Source organism: Somniosus microcephalus, chromosome 3 (assembly GCF_052327205.1).
Source record: "Somniosus microcephalus isolate GS21.2 chromosome 3, FLI_Smic_1.0, whole genome shotgun sequence".
In the NCBI taxonomy this organism is placed as follows: domain Eukaryota; kingdom Metazoa; phylum Chordata; class Chondrichthyes; order Squaliformes; family Somniosidae; genus Somniosus; species Somniosus microcephalus.
In genome coordinates this window covers 50,094,152-50,119,373 of record NC_140989.1, presented here as the reverse complement: position 1 = coordinate 50,119,373, position 25,222 = coordinate 50,094,152, and the positions used below count along the sequence as shown (strand labels likewise).

General features: G+C 47.9%; 1 protein-coding gene across 1 annotated transcript in view; it reads left to right on the top strand.

Moving 5' to 3' along the window:
- The window catches only part of msh2 (mutS homolog 2 (E. coli)), a 98,695-nt gene that overhangs the window by 11,262 nt on the left and 62,211 nt on the right, over nucleotides 1-25,222 (top strand). Inside the window, exons 3-5 of the mRNA XM_085980369.1 lie at nucleotides 666-812; nucleotides 3,948-4,097; nucleotides 6,794-6,927. Coding sequence (XP_085836495.1) covers nucleotides 666-812; nucleotides 3,948-4,097; nucleotides 6,794-6,927 — 431 coding nt within the window. The remainder of the gene's footprint in view (nucleotides 1-665; nucleotides 813-3,947; nucleotides 4,098-6,793; nucleotides 6,928-25,222) is intronic.

The window sequence follows — 25,222 nt, the reverse complement described above, 5'->3', positions numbered from 1 at the left end:
ATTTAACCCTAAGTTCCTTTGTTAATTCTCCACTCTTGGCATTTTACCCACTCTGCCTGGCCTCTGGTTGCTCCTTGACATCCTTCCAGGCTTCGCTTCATTCCTGGGATGAGCATCAAGTTGTGCTCTGATACTTCCCAGGCCTGCCGTGAGTGCTCTGTCCCCTCCCCATCACCAAGGCATAACTAAGTACTCTGGGCTGAGCTCCCTCTCTTGCAGTCCTTTTAGGAAGACTGCTACAGAAAACTTTGCACCTTGAGCTCTTGCACGTCTTAGATCACCCAGAGAGACCCAGGATGATGCAGATCTGGCCACATTTTCTTTCTGGTCCCATTCCCTAACACAACAGCACCTTCCCGTCTTGTAGTAGGAACTCCTAAGCGGGTAATGTGTGCAGGAGCTCAAATCCTGCCCGGTTGATGGCCCAGTACATTAGCTTTGTGGTTAACGTGTTTGGGGAGGAATCATTGCTGTTTTGGGAGGGAAAATCATGTGGCATTTTTAGTGTACTTACATTTGAGTTGCTATTGTATATAAACGGGTGGGGGGGAATGGATGGATGACGAGCTTCTGTAATAGCCATGCAGTGCCTTGAGAAACATACTGTTAGTTTTCAAATATCCTGCTTGACTGAGCCAGTTTGTGTTTATTAATGTATAATACAGGTGGTGCAACGAGGAGGCATTTTGATAACTGATAGAAAGAAAAGTGAGTTTACAAATAAAGACGTCATACAGGATCTGAACCGCCTGCTGAAAGGAAAAAAAGGGGAACAGATGTCAAGTGCTGCTCTGCCAGAGATGGAAAAACAAGTGAGTAAAGTGTCCTTCGCTAATTGCTCTACAGAGGGAGACAGTTATGTTCTACGTACCTCAACCTTTCGTCTTACAGGAAACTTTCGATTTACCGGCACCTAAATAACCGGAAATCTCGGTTAACCGGCAAAATTCAGGAGTAGGTTTTACTTCATATTGTACTTGCCTTCCTCCATCTGTTGCTGTGCAATCGGGTGTGGCTGCAGCTGTTGCTAAGCTACAGAGACGCTTGGAACTTGTGGCCATTGTTCTGCACTTGTTGCTAAGCAACAGGGTTTGTTGCTTTATACAGAGCTGTCAGCTCTCTGTATTTTTTACTATAGCTTTCGGTTATCCGGAATTTTTGATGAACCGGCACCACGTCGGTCCCGTCGGTGCCGGATAAAAAAAGTTTCCTGTAAATAGTTGAACGGAACATTTCCATCTGAGCTCCGTCAAAATGTTTCAGACATTTAACCACTCTGTTAATTAAATTATTGATTTGTTTTTGTGCTCATCACAATAAGCAACAGTGCTGGGAAATGGAGAACTTTTTGTTTATCATGAAGATAAGACACTCTTTCCTTGGTTATTTTCTCTACTGTCCCCACTTCATACAAGGTCCGTGGCTAACGGTAGATGGGTGACCAACCTGTTTCCAAACCTCTGCAGTTGCCATCATGAAAGGGGCTGTAATGAAGTGTGGCAAGTGAAAGATTGACTTTCCTGGCCCTTCTGGAGGGGTAGCTCCTGATCTCGGTTCATAAACCCTCCCCATCCCCCATAGTAATATGGGTAAGATCAGCCCCTTGTGAATCATACGCGTGAGTCCACGTCCCACCGTCCTGTGCCACCGGTAGTGCTTCTAAAGTACTGCATCCACATTAAAATTTACACTCCCTGAAGGTTTATGCATTGAGAGTGGTGCCAAGGAAATATTTATTGATTTGTTGTTGTAAATTCTGAAATATTCAGTGTTTATTTCCCTGATTGATTACCTGTCTCACCATGAACTGGAAATGCTACCTGGCCTGGAATGCCATCCTGCAATTTGGCCTCCTTCACTTAAAAGTTTTTTAAAAAATGCTGAGGTGGCCTGTTGGGTCAATGGTTAAATATTCTGACTGGTGGACCAGGTAGATCTCAAATTTGATTCTGTTGGTCTGAAGTATATGGAACCAAATTGGCTGCCTGGGGCAGACTCGGTAATCCAATACCTGATCCAGATATTAACAGTACTCCAGGGTATGGTTAATCATGGAGCAGGCAGCCTGAATCACTAATTGAAGATGGAGAGGTAGAACCTGCCACTGGAGATTGGGATTCTAAGAACATATGAAATAGGAGTAGGCCATTTGGCCGTTCGAGCCTGCTCTGCCATTCAGTAAGATCATGGCTGATCTTTGACCTCCTCCACTTTCCTGAACTGTCCCCATATCCCTTGATTCCCTTAATATTCAAAAATCTATCGATCTCTGCCTTGAATGTACTCAGTGACTGAGCCTCCACAGCACTCTGGGGTAGAGAATTCCAAAGATTCACCACCCTCTGAGAAGAAATTTCTCCTCATCTCAGTCCTAAATGACCGACCCCTTATTCTGAGATTGTGACTCCAGCCAGGGGAAACATCCTCCCTGCATCTGTCAAGCCCTATAAGAATTTTGTGTTTCCAGAGAATATAGGCCTAGTCTACTCAGTCTGTCCTCTTGCGTGGGTTTTCTCCGGGTGCTCCGGTTTCCTCCCACAGTCCAAAGATGTGCGGGGTTAGGTTGATTGGCTATGATAAAAATTGACCCTTAGTGTTAGGGGGATTAAATACGTGGGGTTACGGGGATCAGGTGGGATATGTCGGTGCAGGCTTGATGGGCCGAAATGGCCTCTATCTGTACTGTGAGGTTTCTGTGATTATTCTGTGATTCTGTGACAATCCCCCCATCCCAGGAACCAGTCTCGTAAAGCTTCATTGCACTCCCTCTATGGCAACTATATCTTTATTTATTTAATTAACTGAATTGAAATTGCCCAGTTGCTGTGGTGGGATTTGAATTCATATCTCAAATCATTAGTCCAGGCCTCTGGAATACTAGCCCAGTGACATTAACACTATGCTACCATTCCCCCTGACCACTAACCAGACTTGTACCATTACCTAACATAAGGGCTGTGACTGCCTCCTGGATCAAAGTGTCCAGGTAACTCTTCCCATCCCTGATGCCCCGCAATGTCTGCACTTCAGACTCCAGCTCAAAAACTCTGAGCTGAAGTTTCTCAAGATGCAGGCACTTACTGCAAACGTGGTTGTCCGGGATCACAATACTCTCAACAAACTCCCACATGCTGCAGTTGTGGTACACCACCTGCACTGCCATCCCTATATGACCTTGTTTTATATAATTACATTTGTAATTCGGTAACTTAGTTTACAGTGTAGTTTCCTGACTACTTACTTGATCTAGATTAAGTTAAGTGCGCTGAAATTAAATATCTACCTGTAACACACAGCACTACAAGTGGTGCAGGCAAAAAGCAACAACTCATTCCCACTCTTTCCAAATTCCCAACCAAAGCACTCTGTTCAAATCCGCTCCGTTTAATCTATGAACTAATCCCACTCTATTCCAAAAAAAAAAAAAAAAAACCCTGCAAGCCAATGCCCCAGCTTTAAGGCCATCCTGGCTGAGCAGGAAGCTTCCAGTTCTGTGCTGGTAAACTAAATGGTGTTAGCTGATTAAACTCTGCATAGTTGGGGCTTCCTGAGCCTTAGCTTGGCCAAGTTGCACCTAAGTGGGGTGTGTTTTTACAGAGCGTACACTCTATCAGGCAAACAGAAACTCTAGCTGTGTAGATTTTTCACGAGCTTGGAGACTCCTGCATGACAATGGCCTTCTGTGTGTCAGATATCTAGCTGACCCCCAAAAAATAAATAATTGATTAGCATTGAAATTAATTTTGTTACAAAGTGGGTATGGAAGAGTAAGATTGTGAAATAGGCTGCAACTTAGACACGTTACTACTAAATTGCAAATGATAGGCTCCTTCAAGGCTTGATCTTGTATGTAGTTAAGTGCATTGTTTTTATTGTGGTTAGTGCAGCTTTACATACAGTAATAGTGACTACATGGCTAATGCAATTCTTTTTTTCAATTTTAAAAGGTCGCTATGTCTTCTGTTTCGGCTGTGATCAAATATTTGGAGCTCCTGTCTGACAAAACTAACTTTGGCCAATATGAGTTAATGACCTTTGACTTGAACCAGTATATGAGGCTGGACAATGCAGCAGTCAGTGCACTCAATCTTTTTCAGGTGAGTGCTGGGTCTGACCCTTTTGTACCTGTCAGTCTGAAGACAACTGTTCTCGCTTAGCGGTAGGGGAAGAGAAGATTCCAGCACATTAACCTGTAGCTGCTATGGAGCATGTCACACAGCTATAATGTGTTTCAGACCACGTTCTGTGACAGTTCCTATTTTCAGTGGTTTACTAAAGGGGAACTTTAGCATTGGGGTAAGTATGAAGAATTAATGTACAGTACTTTGCACAATGTGTTAGAAATTATTCAGCAGGAAAGAAAATCCCAGACTAGTGTAGAAGTGCTATAAACATTACAGAAGCACAATCACCAGTGGGGTGCAGTTGTGATGCGCTGGATAAAATGCGCACAAGGCTCTTTGTGGAGCCCTGTAAATACAGTTGCACCAAACATTAATTGGGGAAGGAGGAGAGTTATTGGTACGTGATTCAGATCAGGGTAAGTTTGTACACTAAAGTTCCATATTAAATTGCCATGTTCCTGAGATTATGCTACAGACTGAAACAGCTGGTATGTATTGTTAAATGGGAGAGGTGGAAGAGTAAGACTTCCTATTTGATTCCCCAAGATATTTTCTCCCCTTCCCCTTAATTAGATCTTTAGTGCACTTTCTATGGCCGAGTGCATAGCGTAATCCAAGGGCAGTGATATTCTCAAAGTCTGCATTGTGCTTGAGAGTGGCATGGGAATTTTTTTTTCCTGTTTCTCCCCTGCCCCTTTCCCTTCATTTCTATTGGGCAACACTGCTTATAGCACACTTCCTGTAGCACAGCTGTGATTCGCACTTCAGAATATGGGGGAATTTTGAGCGAAGCTGGGTCCTTCTCTATGGTAACCCTCCATTGTTTACCACAATAAGTACAGATGAGGGAGGATATTTGGGCCATCTAGGTCATCCTTCCATAGCAACTTCCAGGACCCTCCTCCCTTACACAGTCAACCACCTGTTGAATGACTCCAGAATTTTTGTCTCTACAATCCCTGGAACAAAGGAATTGATAGATGGAAAAAGACCAAGGTCCATCTAGTTTGCCTTCTACCATCCTGGTACTTGCACGGTACAACAATAATGGAGTTGTTGACTAATCATAGCAAGCAGTCAATCAATCTCATCAATTAGTCTACAACAGATCCAGAGATGAGGCGAAGAAAATCCCCAGTGGTGGAAAACCATAGGCCCAAGGTCACCTGTTCCTCCCAAGCGTGCTACACTTGCCACATGTCATGATCAAGTAACTTCCTTTTTTTCCATTTTATTTTCGCAAGCTTCTGTCCTCCTATCTCCCCACTGCTCTCTTTTTACCACCTGTCTCCTCTGGAAATACAAAAACTTTGGGAAGTAATCACATTTGATTGTTTTCAAAGTTGATGTCACAAGACCCTTGTGATTTATTGCCCCCTGCTCTATGTGGCCTAATGTGTTGCAGAGGAGGCAGGTAAAAGAGAGGATGTATACATAATACAAAATATCAGTTAGGGAGGAGTTACGGAAAAGCATACTGAACTCTGTCTTTAATAGGGTTTTTAAAAGCTGATAGATTTCCTTCATTCCTCTCCTGCAGCTAGGATAGTCTGCTACCAGTAGATCTTCCATCTCTTGGCTTGGCTGAGATACAGTGAAACTCAGATGTCCGATTGAGTTCAGGTGTTCTAGTTCTTGCTAGAACTTTGCACGCGATGTGTTTTCTGTCGTAAGTAAATAGCAATCGACACTTAAATGCTTTTGATTGTGACGTGACAGAATTAAAAAGGTGTAAATACACAAATGGTTATCATATTGTCACTGGCACCCACAAAAAGTTGCCCCTGTTCCTTTAGACAAGTTTTCTGCAACAAATTAATTCAGGAGGCTTAAGTTATGGAACCTTGTGCCTTAAAAGTTGCCTGATTTTTTTTGTTGTTGAGAAAACTAGGTACAGGAAGCTGGTTTATCCGGAGGTTGTATGTCCGGAATACTCGATCTAACGGCAAAAATCAGGAGCCGTTTTCTATAAGTTTTTTTAGATCTCGTTCTTTTTTTTTCCCAGTCAGGCACTGCAAGGTCTGTAGCTATAGCAACAGCTTCAGCTAGAGACGCTTGCAGCTGCAGCGACTCTTTAGAAGCTGTTGCTAAGCAACAGTGTTTGTTGTCAGATACGGAGATGAAAACCTCCGTATGCTTCAACATTAACTTTGTATGTCCGGCAGTTTTGATAGATCGGCAACACGCCGGTCCCGTCGGTGCCGGATATCAAAGTTTCCTGTAAATGGTCCTAAAGTAAGAGCCAAAAAAAGAAAGAAGACTATATAAATTAATTTAATTTTGTCAAAACTGAAATTTTAACAAATAATTTGCTTCTCAATGTTTACTTAAGAAATAAGCCTGTGCCATCAGTTGAATGACGCACACAATGTACACGGCCCTTTAAATTCTGGAACGATAGAACAGCATTTTGGAGTTGGGCAAAAAAAGTAGGCCAAATCCAAGCGATTTGGTTTTTTTTTTCCTGTTTTTTGTCCATTTCTGACTCGAATATTCTGTAAAGAATGCTATGGCAATTGTTCATTATATTGACAGTGATCAAAGATGATCAAATAGATCTCCGTTTAACAAAATGTTGTACTCTTATGAATACAATATCATGGTGAGGAACCGTCACAAAACAGTGAGGAGGGTGAAGAATATGACCTGCAATGTTCTCTTCGTCTTAGGGCTCATCAGAAGATGCCAGCAACACGCAGTCACTGGCCGGTTTACTGAACAAATGTAAGACCCCTCCGGGACAGCGCCTCGTGAACCAGTGGATCAAGCAACCATTGATGGACAAGAACAGGATTGAGGAGAGGTAGGCAGTTTTATAAAAAGAAAAATCTTCTCTAGCTCTCCAAGTAGCAGCTGTTCTATGGTACCTTGCCCAAATGGGCATTCTTTGCCTCAGCCTAGAGGTGAGGGTCATTAGACTATTCAACAGAGGTGTGAGGGGTTGGGCATCTCACCCGAGCCTGACCCTCCCTTGGCTGTCAACACACTGTACTTTTCAGTAGGGGATCACTGGCCAGCGACCAGAAGCAATATACCAGACTGGCTTTTTTTTCCCCCCCTTTGCATTTGAGGCCAATTGTATTGCTCCTATGACCACAGCAGCTGACGTCTGCTAACTTGTGCTTGTGACCTTCCTGGTCTTTATGGCTTAGTTCCACTAAGGGATGTATGTTTAACCAATGAATCGCTGGGGGATTATGGTCTACCTTATTTCGTGTGATTTGCAATAGTGATTAAGAGCTGCGAGTTGAAAAAGCATCTAGCCTGATAACATGGGAAAAAATAACAAACTTGTCGCTATGTTCCCAGTGTAGACTCTGAACCCAGGAAATCACATATGACATTGTCATTACAATCGCAATGCAAAGTATGTTCAGGCTGTTGCCAGTAAAATCCCAAAGGCAGTGTTCGGGAATGATTGAAGAGCAAAAGTTATTTCCATTTAAGGCAGTTTTCTATTAACAGCATTTAATGATGCAGGGGTAAATAGCGCTGAGTAAAGAAACGTCATACCATCTCCCCCTCTATTAACTTGTAACCAATGTTAGAACTCGCAGCTCAAGCCTTGCAAGATTGAGGCTGGTTTGAGACTCGTTGTGCCAGTAGTTAACCTTCTGCTACCAAAGTGCTCACTATTCACTGTAGGATCTGATTGAGCTGGATGGGCGGGTGACTCAACTGCTGTTCCCTTTTACAAGCAAAACATGCACTAAAAATTGGATATGGAATATGGCAATAGATTGGGAGAAGGGGAAGTGCAACGAAACCTGGGCGTCCTTGTGCACCAGTCGCTGAAGGTAAGCATGCAGGTGCAGCAGGCGGTTAAGAAGGCAAATGGTATGTTGGCCTTCGTAGCGAGAGGATTCGAGTACAGGAACAAGGATGTCTTGCTGCAGTTGTACAGGGCCTTGGTGAGACCACACCTTGAGTATTGTGTGCAGTTTTGGTCGCCTTATCTGAGGAAGGATGTTCTGGCAATGGAGGGAGTGCAGTGAAGATTCACCAGGCTGATACCTGGGATGGCAGGAATGACGTATGAGGAGCGATGGGTCGATTGGGCTTGTACTCGCTGGAGTTTAGAAGAATGAGAGGGGATCTCATTGAAACTTATAAAATTCTAACAGGACTAGACAGACTAGGTGCAGGAAGGATGTTCCCGATAGTCGGGGAGTCCAGAACCAGGGGTCACAGTCTAAGGATAAGGGGTAAGCCATTTAGGACAGAGATGAGGAATTTCTTCACCCAGAGAGTGGTGAACCTGTGGAATTCTCTACCAAAGAAGGCAGTAGAGGCCAATTCATTAAATATATTCAAGAAGGAGTTAGATATATTTCTTAAGGCTAAAGGGATCAAGGGATATGGAGAGAAGGCAGGAACAGGGTACTGAATTTGGATGATCAGCCATGACCTCATTGAATGGCGGAGCAGGCTCAAGGGGCCAAATGGCCTACTCCTGCTCCTATCTTCTATGTTTCTATGTTAAAGTAATTTGGAAATACTTTGTGGCATTGCCACATTGGGGAAACACTGTGTATGTAGATAAACCTGTATAATCCCCTTTTAACTGCTGTATTCCCCTCCCCCCCGCAAGACAGTTGCAAGCTGAGAGGAATAAGGCATGTTCAGACTTGCCTGCTGCTGAGAGAAGGAAAACCAATCCGGTTCCAGCAGGTGACCAATCCGTGAGTCATCACAGGCTCGCGGGCTTTACGAATTCAGTACTGTATTGAGAGTTGGAGTAAAGACCTATTTCTTGTAGCTCGCTGTGTTGCCTATTTCTTTACGCGGGAGACTAGTCTCCCACATTGGTGACCCCGAATGTCGGCGGCCGAAGCCCCCGACTTACGTAGCCCTAGAGGCCAGCAACGACCCGACGGCAACCAGCAGCAGCCCGATGTCGGCCGGCGCCGCGTCCTTGAAGCTCCCCACCTTCTGGGAACACCAAGCACCAGCTTGGTTCGTGTACACGGAGGCCCAATTCACCCTTCGCAGGGTTCAAGACGATGAAGAAAGGTACCTCCACGTAGTCTCAGCACTAGCAAGCTCCACCGCCACCGAAGTTCTCGACCTGCTGGGGAACCCACCACAGACCGGCAAGTACTCCACCATTAAGGGCCGCTTGCTGCAGGCTTACGGCCTGTCCGGGGAGGAGAGGGCCCGTAGGCTTCTTTCACTACCAGGCCTCGGCGACTCTACCCCGACCCAGTTGATGAGCCGGATGCTTGCGCTCCTGGGCTCTGAACCGCAGTGCTTCTTGTTTCGGGCCCTTTTCCTCAGCCTGCTTCCTCAGCAGGTACAAACTGCCCTCGCGGGGTCCCCGATCACGGACTGCGTACAACTGGCAGCCGCCGCGGACAAAGTCTTTGCCGCCGCCCAACTCGGCTGTGCAGCCGCGAGGCTCCCCGACACCACCGAGCGCGCGCCGCCACGCCAGGCCGCAGAACTATGCTACTACCACGCGCGTTTCGGCCACAAGGCCCAACGCTGCAGAGCACCATGCTCTTTCGGTCAAACCAAGATGGCCGCCCGGCCCAACGCGCCAGCCAGCGCCGCCGTCTAGGCCCGCTCGATCGCACCCCCGCCGCCACGATGGCCATCGGCACCACAGGTAAACTGCTGTACATAACCGACTCCCTTTCAGGGCGCAGATTCCTTTGCGACACCGGAGCCCAATGCAGCATAATTCCTGCCTCCCAGCTCGACATCCAGGCAGGCTGCAGCGGCCCACCCCTCGTGGCGGCAAATGGCGCAGCCATCGCTACTTTTGGAAAGCGACGGGCCGAGGTTTGTTTCGACGGCCAGCGATTTACGTGGGATTTCGTGACGGCCTTGGTGGCACATCCCTTGCTGGGCGCCGATTTTCTTTGCGCCCACGGACTCCTGGTCGACGTCCGCGACAGGCGCCTGATCGACGCAGCAACTTTCGCTTCACTGGCCTGCCAGCAGAGCAACAGCCCGGCCCTCGTCGGGTCCTGCTCTGCCCCGGTAGATGGCGACTACGCCCGCCTACTCGCAGATTTCCCAAGGCTCACACAACCGACCTTCTCAGCCGCGGCAGCCAAGCATGGTGTCGAGCACCACATCGCCACTACGGGACCACCAGTGTTCGCCCGAGCTAGACGCCTGGACCCAGCCAAGATGGCGGTGGCCAAGGAAGAATTTGCCACGATGGAGAAACTGGGCATCATCCGCCGCTCGAACAGCCCCTGGTCGTCCCCCCTCCACATTGTGCCCAAGCCGGGCGGTGGCTGGCGCCCCTGCGGCGACTACAGACGGCTCAACGACGCCACCACGCCCGATAGATACCCCATTCCGCACATCCAAGACTTCTCGGCACACCTAGCAGGAAAGTCTGTCTTTTCCAAGGTCGACCTGATTCGCGGCTACCATCAGGTCCCCGTCCACCACGCAGACGTCCAGAAGACGGCGGTCATCACCCCCTTCGGACTGTTCCTGCGCATGCCCTTCGGGCTCAAGAACGCCGCACAGGCCTTCCAACGGCTCATGGATTCCGTCCTACGGGACCTCAGCTTCCTGTTCGTCTATCTGGACGATATCCTCGTGGCCAGTACCAGCAAGGCCGAGCACATCGCGCATTTGCGCTCTCTTTTCCAGCGCCTCAGCCAACACGGGCTAATCGTCAACCCGGCCAAATGCCAGTTCGGAGCAGCCCAAATTGACTTTCTCGGCCACAGAATCTCGCCAAGGGGAGCCATTCCCCTACCTTCCAAGGTGCAGGCGGTGGCGGACTTTCCCCAGCCCACCTCGGTCAAGGCGCTGCAGGAATTTTTGGGGATGGTCAATTTCTATCACCGTTTCGTGCCCAAGGCCGCCTCACTCATGCGCCCCCTCTACGAAGCCACCAGGGGCAAAACGGGCAAAGAGCAACTCACCTGGTCCAGCGAGATGGCGACAGCCTTCCACCAGACCAAAAGCGCCTTGGCCAACGCCACACTACTGGCCCACCCCATCCCGGGCGCCAAGACCGCCCTCACCACGGACGCCTCGGATTACAACGTCGGCGCTGTCCAGCAACAGTGCGTCGAAGGTGCGTGGCAGCCACTGGCATTTTTCAGCCGACAGCTGCGCAAGAACGAGCAGGCCTACAGCACGTTCGACAGAGAGCTCCTGTTCCTGGCAATCCGGCACTTCTGTTTCCTCCTGGAAGGCCGGCCGTTCACCGCATTCGTGGACCACAAGCCGCTCACTTTCGCCATGGCCAAAGTAACCGAACCCTGGTCCACGCGCCAACTCAACTTCATCTCGGAGTTCACCACAGACATCCGCCACGTCGCCGGCAAGGACAATTTGGTGGCCGACTGCCTCTCAAGACCCTCGCTCAACGCAGTGCACCTGGGCGTCGACTACGCCAGCATGGCGAGAGACCAGGCCGCCGACGCAGAGATCCAGGCCCTCTGGACGTCAACCACCAGCCTCACTCTGGCCGACATCCACTTCCACGCAGCCGGCACAACCCTCCTGTGCGACGTCTCAGTCCCCTCGCCTAGGCCGGTCGTCCCATCCGCCTGGCGCAAGCAAGTTTTCGACATCATCCACGGCCTCTCACATCCAGGGATGCGTGCGTCTCAGAAACTCATGTCCGCCAAGTTCGTCTGGCCTGGACTCCACACGGATGTGAGAGACTGGACCAACACATGCGTGGCGTGTCAGCGCGCTAAGGTCCAGCAGCACACCAAGGCGCCATTGGAGTGTTTCCCGGTGCCCGAGAGGCGTTTCGACCACGTCCACGTCGATCTGGTAGGCCCCTTGCCGCCGTCGCACGGTTTCACACACCTCACGATCGTCGATCGCACCACCAGATGGCCCGAGGCGGTTCCCCTCGACTCCACCACCACAACCGACGTCGCGCGAGCATTCGTCTCGACATGGGTGGCCTGGTTCGGCGTGCCGACCGACATATCCTCGGACAGAGGCCCCCAGTTCACCTCCCACTTGTGGAATGCCATCACCGCCGGCCTCGGCACCAAGTTGCACAGGACAACAGCCTACCACCTGCAGGCCAACGGGCTCTGCGAGCGCTTTCATCGTTCCTTGAAAGCCTCCCTCGGCGCCAGCCTGGCCGACACCAGCTGGATCGGCAAACTTCCCTGGGTCCTCCTGGGATTGCGCACCGCGCCCAAAGAGGACCTCCGCGCCTCCGCGGCCGAGATGGTCTACGGCCAACCGCTAGAGTACCAGGTGACTTCTTCCCCCTGACAACGGAGCCGTGGTCGGCCGCCAGACAGCTTTCCCTGCACCAGGACGCGGCCCAGCAATTCCGTCCAGTGCCCACTTCGCAACACGGCCTGCAGCCGTCCTACGTGCCTCAGGACTTACGACATGCGGAGTTCGTCTTCGTGCGCCGGGACGCGCACAGAGGCCCGCTGCAGGCACCATACACCGGCCCCTTCTCAGTATTGGAGACGGAGGACAAAGCTTTTCTTATCGACGTCGGCGGGAAGCCGGACCTTATTTCAGTAGACCGCCTCAAACCAGCGCACCTGGACCTCAGCTTCCCGTTTCGTCCGGCTCTTCCCCCACGGCGGGGCAGACCTCCCGCGTTGTCGGCGGCCCCACAAGAGGACCAAGACACGCCAGAACCTTACTTCCCGGCCGCCGCCCCACCTTCGCCGGCAGCCCGTCCAGCCAGCCCACCGCCAGACCAGCCGACGAACCAACCAGCCGACCTCCCAGACAGCCCGCCTCACACGCCAGATGGCTACTACAGCCGCTACGGCCGTTTGGTCAAACCTCCGCAGAGACTGACTTTTACAGTTAACGAGGATTCTGGGGGGGGGGGGCGTATGTGGCGTTGCCACATTGGGGAAACACTGTGTATATATGTAGATAAACCTGTATAATCCCCTTTTAACTGCTGTATTCCCCTCCCCCCGCAAGACAGTTGCAAGCTGAGAGGAATAAGGCATGTTCAGACTTGCCTGCTGCTGAGAGAAGGAAAACCAATCTGGTTCCAGCAGGTGACCAATCCGTGAGTCATCACAGGCTCGCGGGCTTTACGAATTCAGTACTGTATTGTGAGAGTTGGAGTAAAGACCTATTTCTTGTAGCTCGCTGTGTTGCCTATTTCTTTACGCGGGAGACTGTAGTCTCCCACAACTTGACCTTTCCCTGGATTTGTGTTTTTTAATGAATTGAAACAAACATAATCCAGTGAAGGAACGTTATCTGTGAGAGTGACTACTTCTATTTTTCCGATTTTCTTCCCTTCTCTGACAGCGAGGTGCCATAGGTATCAACAGCTCTTGGTATCTCACAAGGCCATTTTTCACATGCAAATTTAAGTAGCAAGTGCCACCAGACTATGGAGAGCATCACAGTTGAACCCAATTCTGTTCTCTGTGTTCACACAAATGCACTTCCCAGCAAGGTCACTAGACATGAGTTTGGACCAGGGAATCATAGCTGATGATTCTACTCCACCTTTGTCGCTTTCTGAGCTCAGAGGTGCTGAGGCCAGTTGCAGTGCACGACTGCTACCGTGGCAGAAATTAGTTAATTCAGCTATCAGTGACCTCTCATCAATGACCTTCCCTCCAACATAAGGTCAGAAATGGGGATGTTTGCTGATGACTGCACAGTGTTCAGTGCCATTCACAACTTCTCAGATAATGAAGCAGTCCATGCCTGCATGCAACAAGACCTGGACAACGTTCAGGCTTGGGCTGATAAATGACAGATAACATTCGCGCCACGGAAGTGCCAGGCAATGACTGTCTCCAACAAGCGAGAGTCTAAACACCTCCCTTTGACATTCAATGGTATTACCATCGCCAAATCCCCTACCATCAACATCCTGGGGGTCACCATTGACAAGAAACTTAACTGGACCAACCACATAAATACTGTGGCAACAAGAGCAGGTCAGAGGCTAGGTATTCTGCGACGAGTGTCTCTCCTGACTCCCCAAAGCCTTTCCACCATCTACAAGGCAAAAGTAAGGAGTGTGATGGAATACTCTCCACTTGCCTGGATGAGTGCAGCTCCAGCAACACTCAAGAAGCTTGACACCATCCAGGACAAAGCAGCCCACTTGATTGGCACCCCATCCACCACCTCAAACATTCACTCTCTCCACCACCGGCATACCGTGGCTGCAGTGTGTGCCATCTACAAGATGCACTGCAGCAACTCGCCATGGTTTCTTCGGCAGCACCTCCCAAACCCGCGACCTCTTCCACCTAGAAGGACAAGGGCAGCAGGCGCATAGGAACGCCACCACCTCCAAGTTGCACACCATCCTGACTTGGAAGTATATTGCCGATCCTTCATCACTGGGTCAAAATCTTGGAACTCCCTCCCTAACAGCACTGTGGGAGTACCTTCACCACACGGACTGCAACGGTTCAAGAAGGCGGCTCACCACCACCTTCTCGAGGGCAATTAGGAATGGGCAATAAATGCTGGCCTTGCCAGTGGCACCCATATCCCATAAACGAATAAAAAAAATATATAAGGGAATACTGAAGAAATAAGGAGTTCCACACTCATAGTATGAAGGATGACTGTGTAGAGCAGTATATTTGGTGATTAGAGGAAATGAGAAGATAGTTCAGAGGACGACTGACCATAGTTATAGATACAACACAGTCTTAAAATACGAGTTGCTTCTGAATTGATCTTGTAATCTTTGACCTGAAATTGGACAAATCTCCACAGTATTCCCGAACAAACTACAATTAAACTCTGAATAAGCCTTCATTTACAACTGAGACTTTGTAGCCTTAAAGGAACACGGGTCTATTTTAGCAGAATAATGCATTGTGGATTATATGCTCTAACATTCTTTCCCATATAAAACAAGCATATCATCCGACTTGAGCAACACCACAGATAGCCACTAGTTATGTAATTAAGAGTCTTGTATATAAGCAACAACTTGTATTTGTAAAACGTCCCCAGGCGCTTCACAGCAAGCATTGCACTTAAAACATATTTACTTGGCAAAGAATTTGGCACACTCTTCTGATTGAGTCAAATAGGTGCTATCAATAAGTTCACCCTGGCCAGACTTTGCCCTACATCCAGTGTTCTGAATTCACTCTGAACCTGGCCATCAGGCCTGGCCCGTTACCTCTGTCCATTTGTGCCATCCCTCCTTTCCAGCAGCCATTCCTCGGCCCAAGTCCCAGCCCATACAAAAAGCATAAGGAGGTTTATTTTAGGCTAACGCTCCATCGCGTTGCGCGTGCGTGTTGGTCGTATACTCTGCTGCCTGATTTAACTTGTGCATTCAGCGTCTGCTGCACTTTTTGTGGTTGCCTTTTTCTGCCGATTTTTCCCCTCTAACGCTGGGGGAGGGAGGAGAAGGCTCGGCACATGATGCCCAAAGCCAATCCTGTCCATTAATCAATGGCCTCGCATGCCGCTCCAGCAGGGGTTGCTGGATAATCAGTAACAGGAGCCCAGTCTCATTCTGCCTGCCCCCCAGCCCCCCTCAAACTGCTAAGGACAATTGTAGGGCCCCTTGCTGCTGCCCCAGCTCGGATCACTAATTTAGCACGGACTGGGATTTTTCAGATCCATGTTGCTCAGCCACTGACTGCTTCGGCCTTTTTTGTATCGCCGTGCAGGCCCTCATTTTGCTTTTTGTGCATCTGTTCCTGTTTGCTAAATACTCTATTGCTGTTCCACCAAAGAGGAAGGAATGATAATTATTTGAAACACTTCAAAAGAAAGCAAGTGCACAGTTGCATGGAGGATTCGGAGAAGCTGTAGCCGTCTTGTTTCTTTAGGTGGAGAGCTTGAAGGTGGCTATTAGTCGGTGATCAGTGGAAACCAAACCAGCTTGATGAGACCTTTATCTCCGTGTTTTGTCTGTAAAGCATTTCACTGACTCGATTCATCAACAGCGATGAGCAGGTTCCTGTAATCATCATTCTGTTAAAGGGAACATTGCCTTAGGGTGTATGAGTGTACCTTGAATAGGCATTCCCATTCTAACCAGTTCAAACAGGTTTCGGGTGCTGCAATTTCCTGCAGAGAATGGGCAGGCAGTTTCGGTGAGTTTGGATACTTGCTCTGGTGGGATAGCAATTAGTCAGTGAGCTGACGAGTTCCAGTAAATACTTTTTTAAATTTTCCTTTGACGCAATCTACTCCAAATATCCTCTTGGGTTCAACTAGACACTAGAATCCCCAGCAGTGTTTGTTGATGTTTTGAAAATGAACTGAGAATCTAAAGCTACTATACAGTGACGGACCTGCCCTGCCCTGTACTTCTGTGCATGAAAACCAATAACTGCAAAGGGTTGGGCCACTTCTCTTTAAATTGACTGCAGTTAAGGAAACCAGCTTTAGCTGTTCTTAGGTGCTGGCGCTGAGCCTGAATGTTCAACAACAACCACTTGCATTTATTTAGTGCCTTTTAATGTAGTAAACATCCCAAAGCGCTTCACAGGAGCATAATCAGACAGAAACTGAGCCAAAGAAGCAGACATTCGAGTAGTTGACCGAAAGCTTGGTCAAGAGTTTAGGGCCTAGACGGCTGAAGGCATGGCTGCTAATAGTGGGGCGAAGGAAGGGAGGGTCACAGAGATCTCCGAGGACTGTGTAGCTGGAGGATTTTACAGAGATGGGGAAGGGCGAGGCCATGGAGAGATTTGAACACTAGGATGAGAATTTTAAAATTGAGGTGTTGTCAGACTGGGAGCCAGTGTAGGTCATTGAGCACAGGGGTGATGGGTGAATGGGACTTGGCGCAAGTTAGGATACGGGCAGCAGAGTTTTGGATGAGCTCAAGTTAATGGAGGGTGGAAGACGAGAGGCCGGCCAGAAGAGCGTTGGAATAGTCAAGTCTGCAGGTTTTTAAAAAAAAAAAAGGATGAGTGTTTCAGCAGCAGATGGGCAGAGGCGGAGAAATTACATCTTCAATCCTGCTTTTAAAATTGTTTCCATTTCCAATTTTCTTCCCCATGCCATCTCCTGAAGGCAGTGACTCGTGTGGTGTTTATGGCTTCTTCAGAGGCATTGGTTTAAGTGACCATTGTCAATGTGAGATCCTGGACACTAAGTGTCAGCCGCCGGGATTTCATCTTGGCCGATCTTGATTCTGACCTCACCTGACCTTGTTGACACACACGCACTTTCCAGCAGGGCATACTGGATAGTGACTAGTAGCGGAAACCCTAGTCTGTTTCCCTCCGCTCTCCCCACCTGCGCGCGCCCCCCCCCCCCACAAAGCCCTGGACACTGAAGCTAACTGTTGTCCCCACCAATGTTCTAACTTGTCCCAGATCGAATCAAAGCTGAGATCTTCTGCTCTGTATGATTCTGTATCGCAAAATACACTAGGCCATCAAAATGACTTTGCAAAATTAGAAGTTTTAATTTTCCTCAATTTACACTTTTTTCTGCCCTTTTTAAAACAATTCTTCGCAAAGATCCCTTTCGATCAGAATTTTAAATCAGGAGAACAGGATGGTTGTGTGAATCCAATAATAAAATGTTCAAATACTATATTTAAAGGAAAGAAATTTTGCCTTTTATTGATGTAACCAAAGATGTATCGGTGAAAATTGTTACTTCACACTGCAGCCTGAGATTACTGATTAAAATTACCGTTGACTGTTTGGGATCATTTGTGGATGGGCTGCACTTGGCAGTGCAGAGCCATCTATAATGACTGCTGGCTTCCTAGCCAATCATATGTGAATGGTGAGAAAGGGAAACCAGGGAATTATAGACCAGTTAGCCTAACATCTGTTGTCAGGAAATAACTAGAGTCTATAATTAAGGATAGGGTAACTGAACACCTCAAATTTTCAGCTGATCAGACAGAGCCAGCATGGATTTGTGAAAGGTAGGTCATGCCTGACAAATCTAGAATCATAGAATGGTTAAAGCACAGAAGGAAGCCTTTCAGCCTGTCGAGCCCGTGCCAGCTCTCTGCAAGAGCACTTCAGCTCATCCCACTCCCCCGCCCTGATTGAATTTTTTGAAGAGGCCACTAAAATAGTGGACAGGGTATTGTCTATGGATGTTATTTATATGGACTTCCAGAAGGCATTTGATAAAGTCCCTCCTAAGAGACTGCTAACTAAGGTTGAAGCCCATGGAATTGAAGGCAAATTATTGACCTGGTTAGGAAATTGGCTGAGCGGCAGGAGACAGAAAGTAGGAATAATGGGCAGGTATTCTAATTGGCAGGATGTGACTAGTGCTGTGCCACAAGAATCTGTGTTGGGGCCTCAACTATGCACCATATTTATTAATGACTTAGATGATGGGATAGAAAGCCACATATCCAAATTTCCTGATGACACAAAGATAGGCAGCGTTGTAGGCAGTGTAGATGAAAGCATAAAATTACAGAGAGATATTGTTACATTAAGTGGGCAAAACTGGCAAATGGATTTCAATGTAGGCAAATGTAAAGTCATCCACTTTGGACCTAAAAAGGATAGAACCGGGTACTTACTGAATGGTGAAAAGCTTAAAAACTGTGGGGGTCCGAAGAAATTGGGGGCGCAGGTACATAGATCATGAACAGGTACAGAAAATAATCAAAAAGGCGAATTGAATGCTGGCCTTTATATCTACAAGGGGGTAGAAGTTATGCTGCAGCTATACAAAGCCCTGGTTAGACCACACCTGGAGTACTGTGAGCAGTTCTGGGTACCACACCTTATGAAGGATACATTCTCCTTGGAGGGAGAGCAGTGTAGGTTTGCCAGAATGATACCCGCATCCAGGGGTTAAGTTATGAGGAGAGATTACACAAACTAGGGTTGTATTCACTGGAATTTAGACTATTTGATCGACGTTTTCAAGAAATTAAAGGGAACAGATATGGTAGATAGAAACTATTTCCGCTGGTTGGGAAGTCTAGGACTAGGGGTGGTGTGGAGATGCCGGTGTTGGACTGGGGTGGGCAAATGTAAGAAGGCACACAACACCAGGTTATGACAAATGTAAGAAGTCACACAGCAGCAGGTTATGACAAATGTAAGAAGTCACACAGCACCAGGTTATGACATGTAAGAAATCACACAGCACCAGGTTATGACAAATGTAAGAAGTCACACAGCACCAGGTTATGACAAATGTAAGAAGTCACCAAAAACCAGGTTATGACAAATGTAAGAAGGCACACAGCACCAGGTTAAGACAAATGTAAGAAATCACACAACACCAGGTTATGACAAATGTAAGGAGGCACACAGCACCAGGTTATGACAAATGTAAGAAATCACAACACCAGGTTATGACAAATGTTACAAATCACACAACACCAGGTTATGACAAATGTACGAAGGCACACAGCACCAGGTTATGACAAATGTAAGAAATCACACAGCACCAGGTTATGACAAATGTAAGAAATCACAACACCAGGTTATGACAAATGTACGAAGGCACACAGCACCAGGTTATGACAAATGTAAGAAATCACACAGCACCAGGTTATGACAAATGTAAGAAATCACAACACCAGGTTATGACAAATGTACGAAGGCACACAGCACCAGGTTATGACAAATGTAAGCCACACAACACCAGGTTATGACAAACTTAAGAAATCACACAACACCAGGTTATGACAAATGTAAGAAATCACAGCACCAGGTTATGACAAATGTAAGAAATCACAGCACCAGGTTATGACAAATGTAAGCCACACAACACCAGGTTATGACAAACTTAAGAAATCACACAACACCAGGTTATGACAAATGTAAGAAGGCACACAGCACCAGGTTAAGACAAATGTAAGAAATCACACAACACCAGGTTATGACAAATGTAAGGAGGCACACAGCACCAGGTTATGACAAATGTAAGAAATCACAACACCAGGTTATGACAAATGTTACAAATCACACAACACCAGGTTATGACAAATGTACGAAGGCACACAGCACCAGGTTATGACAAATGTAAGAAATCACACAGCACCAGGTTATGACAAATGTAAGAAATCACAACACCAGGTTATGACAAATGTACGAAGGCACACAGCACCAGGTTATGACAAATGTAAGAAATCACACAGCACCAGGTTATGACAAATGTAAGAAATCACAACACCAGGTTATGACAAATGTACGAAGGCACACAGCACCAGGTTATGACAAATGTAAGCCACACAACACCAGGTTATGACAAACTTAAGAAATCACACAACACCAGGTTATGACAAATGTAAGAAATCACAGCACCAGGTTATGACAAATGTAAGAAATCACAGCACCAGGTTATGACAAATGTAAGAAATCACACAACACCAGGTTATGACAAATGTAAGTCACACAACACCAGGTTATGACAAATGTAAGAAATCACACAGCAGCAGATTATGACAAATGTAAGAAGGCACACAACACCAGGTTATGACAAATGTAAGAAGGCACACAGCACCAGGTTATGACAAATGTAAGAAGTCGCACAGCACCAGGTTATGACAAATGTAAGAAATCACACAACACCAGGTTATGACAAATGTAAGAAATCACACAGCACCAGGTTGTGACAAATGTAAGAAATCACACAGCCCCAGGTTATGACAAATGTAAGAAATCACACAGCCCCAGGTTATGACAAATGTAAGAAATCTCACAGCCCCAGGTTATGACAAATGTAAGAAGTCACACAACACCAGGTTATGACAAATGTAAGAAGTCACACACCAGGTTATGACAAATGTAAGAAATCACACAGCACCAGGTTATGACAAATGTAAGAAGTCACACAACACCAGGTTATGACAAATGTAAGAAGTCACACACCAGGTTATGACAAATGTAAGAAGGCACACAGCACCAGGTTATGACAAATGTAAGAAATCACACAGCACCAGGTTATGACAAATGCAAGAAGGCACACAACACCAGGTTATGACAAATGTAAGAAGTCACACAACACCAGGTTATGACAAATGTAAGAAATCACACAGCACCAGGTTATGACAAATGTAAGAAATCACACAACACCTGGTTATGACAAATGTAAGAAATCACACAGCACCAGGTTATGACACATGTAAGAATTCATACAACACCAGGTTATGACAAATGTAAGAAGTCACACAGCACCAGGTTATGACAAATGTAAGGAGGCACACAACACCAGGTTATGACAAATGTAAGAAGTCACACAGCACCAGGTTATGACAAATGTAAGAAGTCACACAGCACCAGGTTATGACAAATGTAAGAAGGCACACAGCACCAGGTTATGACAAATGTAAGGAGGCACACAGCACCAGGTTATGACAAATGTAAGAAGGCACACAGCACCAGGTTATGACAAATGTAAGGAGGCACACAGCACCAGGTTATGACAAATGTAAGAAATCACACATCACCAGGTTATGACAAATGTAAGAAGTCACACAACACCAGGTTATGACAAATGTAAGAAGTCACACAGCACCAGGTTATGACAAATGCAAGAAGGCACACAACACCAGGTTATGACAAATGCAAGAAGGCACACAACACCAGGTTATGACAAATGCAAGAAGGCACACAACACCAGGTTATGACAAATGCAAGAAGGCACACAGCACCAGGTTATGACACATGTAAGAAATCACACAACACCAGCTTATGACAAATGTAAGTCACAGAACACCAGGTTATGACAAATGTAAGAAGGCACACAGCACCAGGTTATGACAAATGTAAGAAATCACACAGCACCAGGTTATGACAAATGTAAGAAGCCACACAACACCAGGTTATGACATGTAAGAAGCCACACAACACCAGGTTATGACAGAAAATGCTGGAAAAACTCAGCAGGTCAGGCAACATCCGTGGAGAGAAATTTGAGTTGACGTTTTGGGTTTGACCCTTCTTCAAAACTGCATTCCGCAGGGACCGCTCTCTCCGAGACACCCTAGTCCACTCCTCTATCACCCGAAACAGCCCTTCCCCTTCGCCTGGCACCTTCCCGTGCAAGCGGAGGAGGTGTAATACCTGCCCCTATACCTCCCCCCTCCCCACTGTCCAGGGCCCCAAACACCCCTTCCAGGTGAAACAGCAATTTACTTGTACTTCTCGCAATCTAGTATACTGTATTCGCTGCTCACGATGCGGTCTCCTCCACATTGGGGAGACCAAACGCAGATTGGGTGACCGCTTTGCGGAACACCTCCGTTCAGTCCGTAAGGGTGACCCCGAGCTTCCGGTCGCCTGTCATTTTAATTCACCGCCCCATTCCCACTCGGACCTCACCGTCCTTGGCCTCTTGTACTGTTCCACGGAAGCTCAACGTAAACTCGAGGAACAGCACCTCATCTTCCGATTAGGCACTCTGCAGCCTTCCGGTCTCAATATCGAGTTCAACAATTTCAGATCATAACCTCGGCCCCTATTTCATTTTTACTTATATTTTTCCACTCCTTTCCTCCCCCCCTTTCCTTTTGTTTCTCTCTCACACCTGGCAGCTATCTTTTGCCCTGCCAGTACACTTTACACCTAATCCCAGCCTATTACCATCTCGTCTAGCTTCTAATCTCTTTTACTTCTTTTGGTTCTTTTATTCTTTTGTCCGATCGCAGCCCTGCCTTCGATCTAGTTCCTTTTCTCTCCAGTTTTGAAGAAGGGTCAAACCCGAAACGTCAACTCAAATTTCTCTCCACGGATGTTGCCTGACCTGCTGAGTTTTTCCAGCATTTTCTGTTGTTATTTCGGATTTCCAACATCTGCAGTATTTTGCTATCGTACCAGGTTATGACAAATGTAAGAAGTCACAGCACCAGGTTATGACAAATGCAAGAAATCACACAACACCAGGTTATGACAAATGTAAGAAATCACAGCACCAGGTTATGACACATGTACGAATTCACACAACACCAGGTTATGACAAATGCAAGAAATCACACAACACCAGGTTATGACAAATGTAAGTCACACAACACCAGGTTATGACAAATGTAAGTCACACAACACCAGGCTATGACAAATGTAAGAATGCACACAGCACCAGGTAGCACCCTCTCCACTCTAGAGACTTTAGCACAAAAATCTAGGCTGACACTCCAGTGCAGGAGTGCTGCACTGTTGAAGGTGCTGTCTTTCGCATGAGACGTTAAACCGAGGCCCCGTCTACTCTCGGCTGGATGTAAAAGATGGCATTATTTCGAAGAAGAGCAGGGAAGTTCTCCCTGGTGTTCTGGCCAATATTTATCACTCAATCAACATCACTAAAACAGATTATATTGTCATTATCACATTGCTGTTTGTGGGAGTTGGCTGCCGCATTTCCTACATTACAACAGCAATTACACTTCCAAAAAAAAAAGTACTTCATTGACTGTGAAGCGCTTTGGGATGTCCAGTGGTCATAAAAGGTGCTATATAAATGCAAGTCTTTCTTTAATTCATTCATAGGAAAGAAAGAAATGTGTAAGTATTAATACTTAATAGGAAAAAAATTGCAAACTTTCAAAAAATCTGAAATAAAAATGGAAAATTCCTGAAATACACAGCGACCATCAGCCTCTGAAAAGATCCGTTAACGTTTCAGTGTTTTGATGAAAGATCTGCACCCAGAATGTTAATCTGTCCTTTTTTCGGAGACTGACCGATTGTATTTCCAACATCTATCGATCTATCGATCTATTTTATATATCTATCTATCTATATATATATATATATATATATATAAAGCGGCTCTTCTGTCTGTCTGTCTGTCCGCCTGGTCTCGATGCGTTTGGAAGTTACAGAGCGTACCGACGCGCGCGTCGCCTCAAAAGAAAGCTTGCGATTCCGGACCGGTCATCGGCCTATTTACGTTTCGGCCGGACAAAAATCCCGCCCGCGGTATCCCAAAAACGTTCAGCGTTCCGCTCATTAGCATCTCATTAGCGACCGTGTGACCTCGAGGTCTTCCTACAGTTGAGTGTCGAGTGACTCGACGATTGACCAATCCTACGCTTCGGTGACCTGACCGGTCGACCAATCGGTGCGTGTGTGGGCGGGCCTTATCCTTCTGAACCGAGGTGAGTGGCCGCCATCTTGATTTTCCACGATTTTTTCCCCCACACTGTGTGTGTTAGGGAACTAAGGTAAATATTTGAATTATGTGTTAGGGAATTAATTAACAATTTATTTCAGTTTTATATTGTGTTTAGCAACCCCCCCTCCCTCCTCCTCACCCTCGCGCAGGGGGGACTCGGTGCTGGTCTCCAGGCCCGCTGCAGGCAGGCCTGAAGCTCCAAAAATTTCTCTATCTCTCTCTCTTCCCTCTCTCTCCTTCTCTTCCCTGTCTCTCCTTCTCCTCTTCCCTCTCTACTTCCCCCTCTCAGGTTTGACGGTGTCGGGGCCCGAAGTGAGCCGCTCTTAACGGCCGCCAGCCCGCGGGGTTTCCCTGCCTACTCCCCGCGGGCCGCCTCGCGCCGCTGGCACTGACCGCGCATGCGCCGCCGGCACTGACCGCGCATGCGCTGCCCGCCTGCGAGAGCCCGCTCTGGCTTTTTTTTAAACGGCAACCACGCATGCGCACGGCCGTTGCGCAGCCGCCTTGACGCCGGCACGCATGCGCACGGCCCCGTGAGATCGCCGGGGGGGGGGGGAGAGCCTCGGGAAATCGCGGGGGGCGGGGGGGGGAGAGAGCCCGGGAATCGCGGGGGGGGAGAGCCTCGGGAAATCGCGGGGGGAGAGCCTCGGGAAATCTCGGGGGGGGGGGAGGGAGGGCCTCGGGAAATCTCGGGGGGGGGGGGGAGGGCCTCGGGAAATCTCGGGGGGGGGGGGGGAGGGCCTCGGGAAATCTCGGGGGGGGGGGGAGGGCCTCGGGAAATCTCGGGGGGGGGGGAGGGCCTCGGGAAATCGCGGGGGGGGAGAGCCTCGGGAAATCGCGGGGGGGGGGGTGGGGAGAGCCTCGGGAAATCGCGGGGGGCGGGGGGGAGAGAGCCTCGGGAAATCGCGGGGGGCGGGGGGAGAGAGCCTCGGGAAATCGCGGGGGGGGGGAGAGCCTCGGGAAATCGCGGGGGGGGGGAGAGCCTCGGGAAATCGCGGTGGGGAGAGCCTCGGGAAATCGCGGGGGGGGAGAGCCTCGGGAAATCGCGGGGGGGGAGAGCCTCGGGAAATCGCGGGGGGCGGGGGGGAAGAGAGCCTCGGGAAATCGCGGGG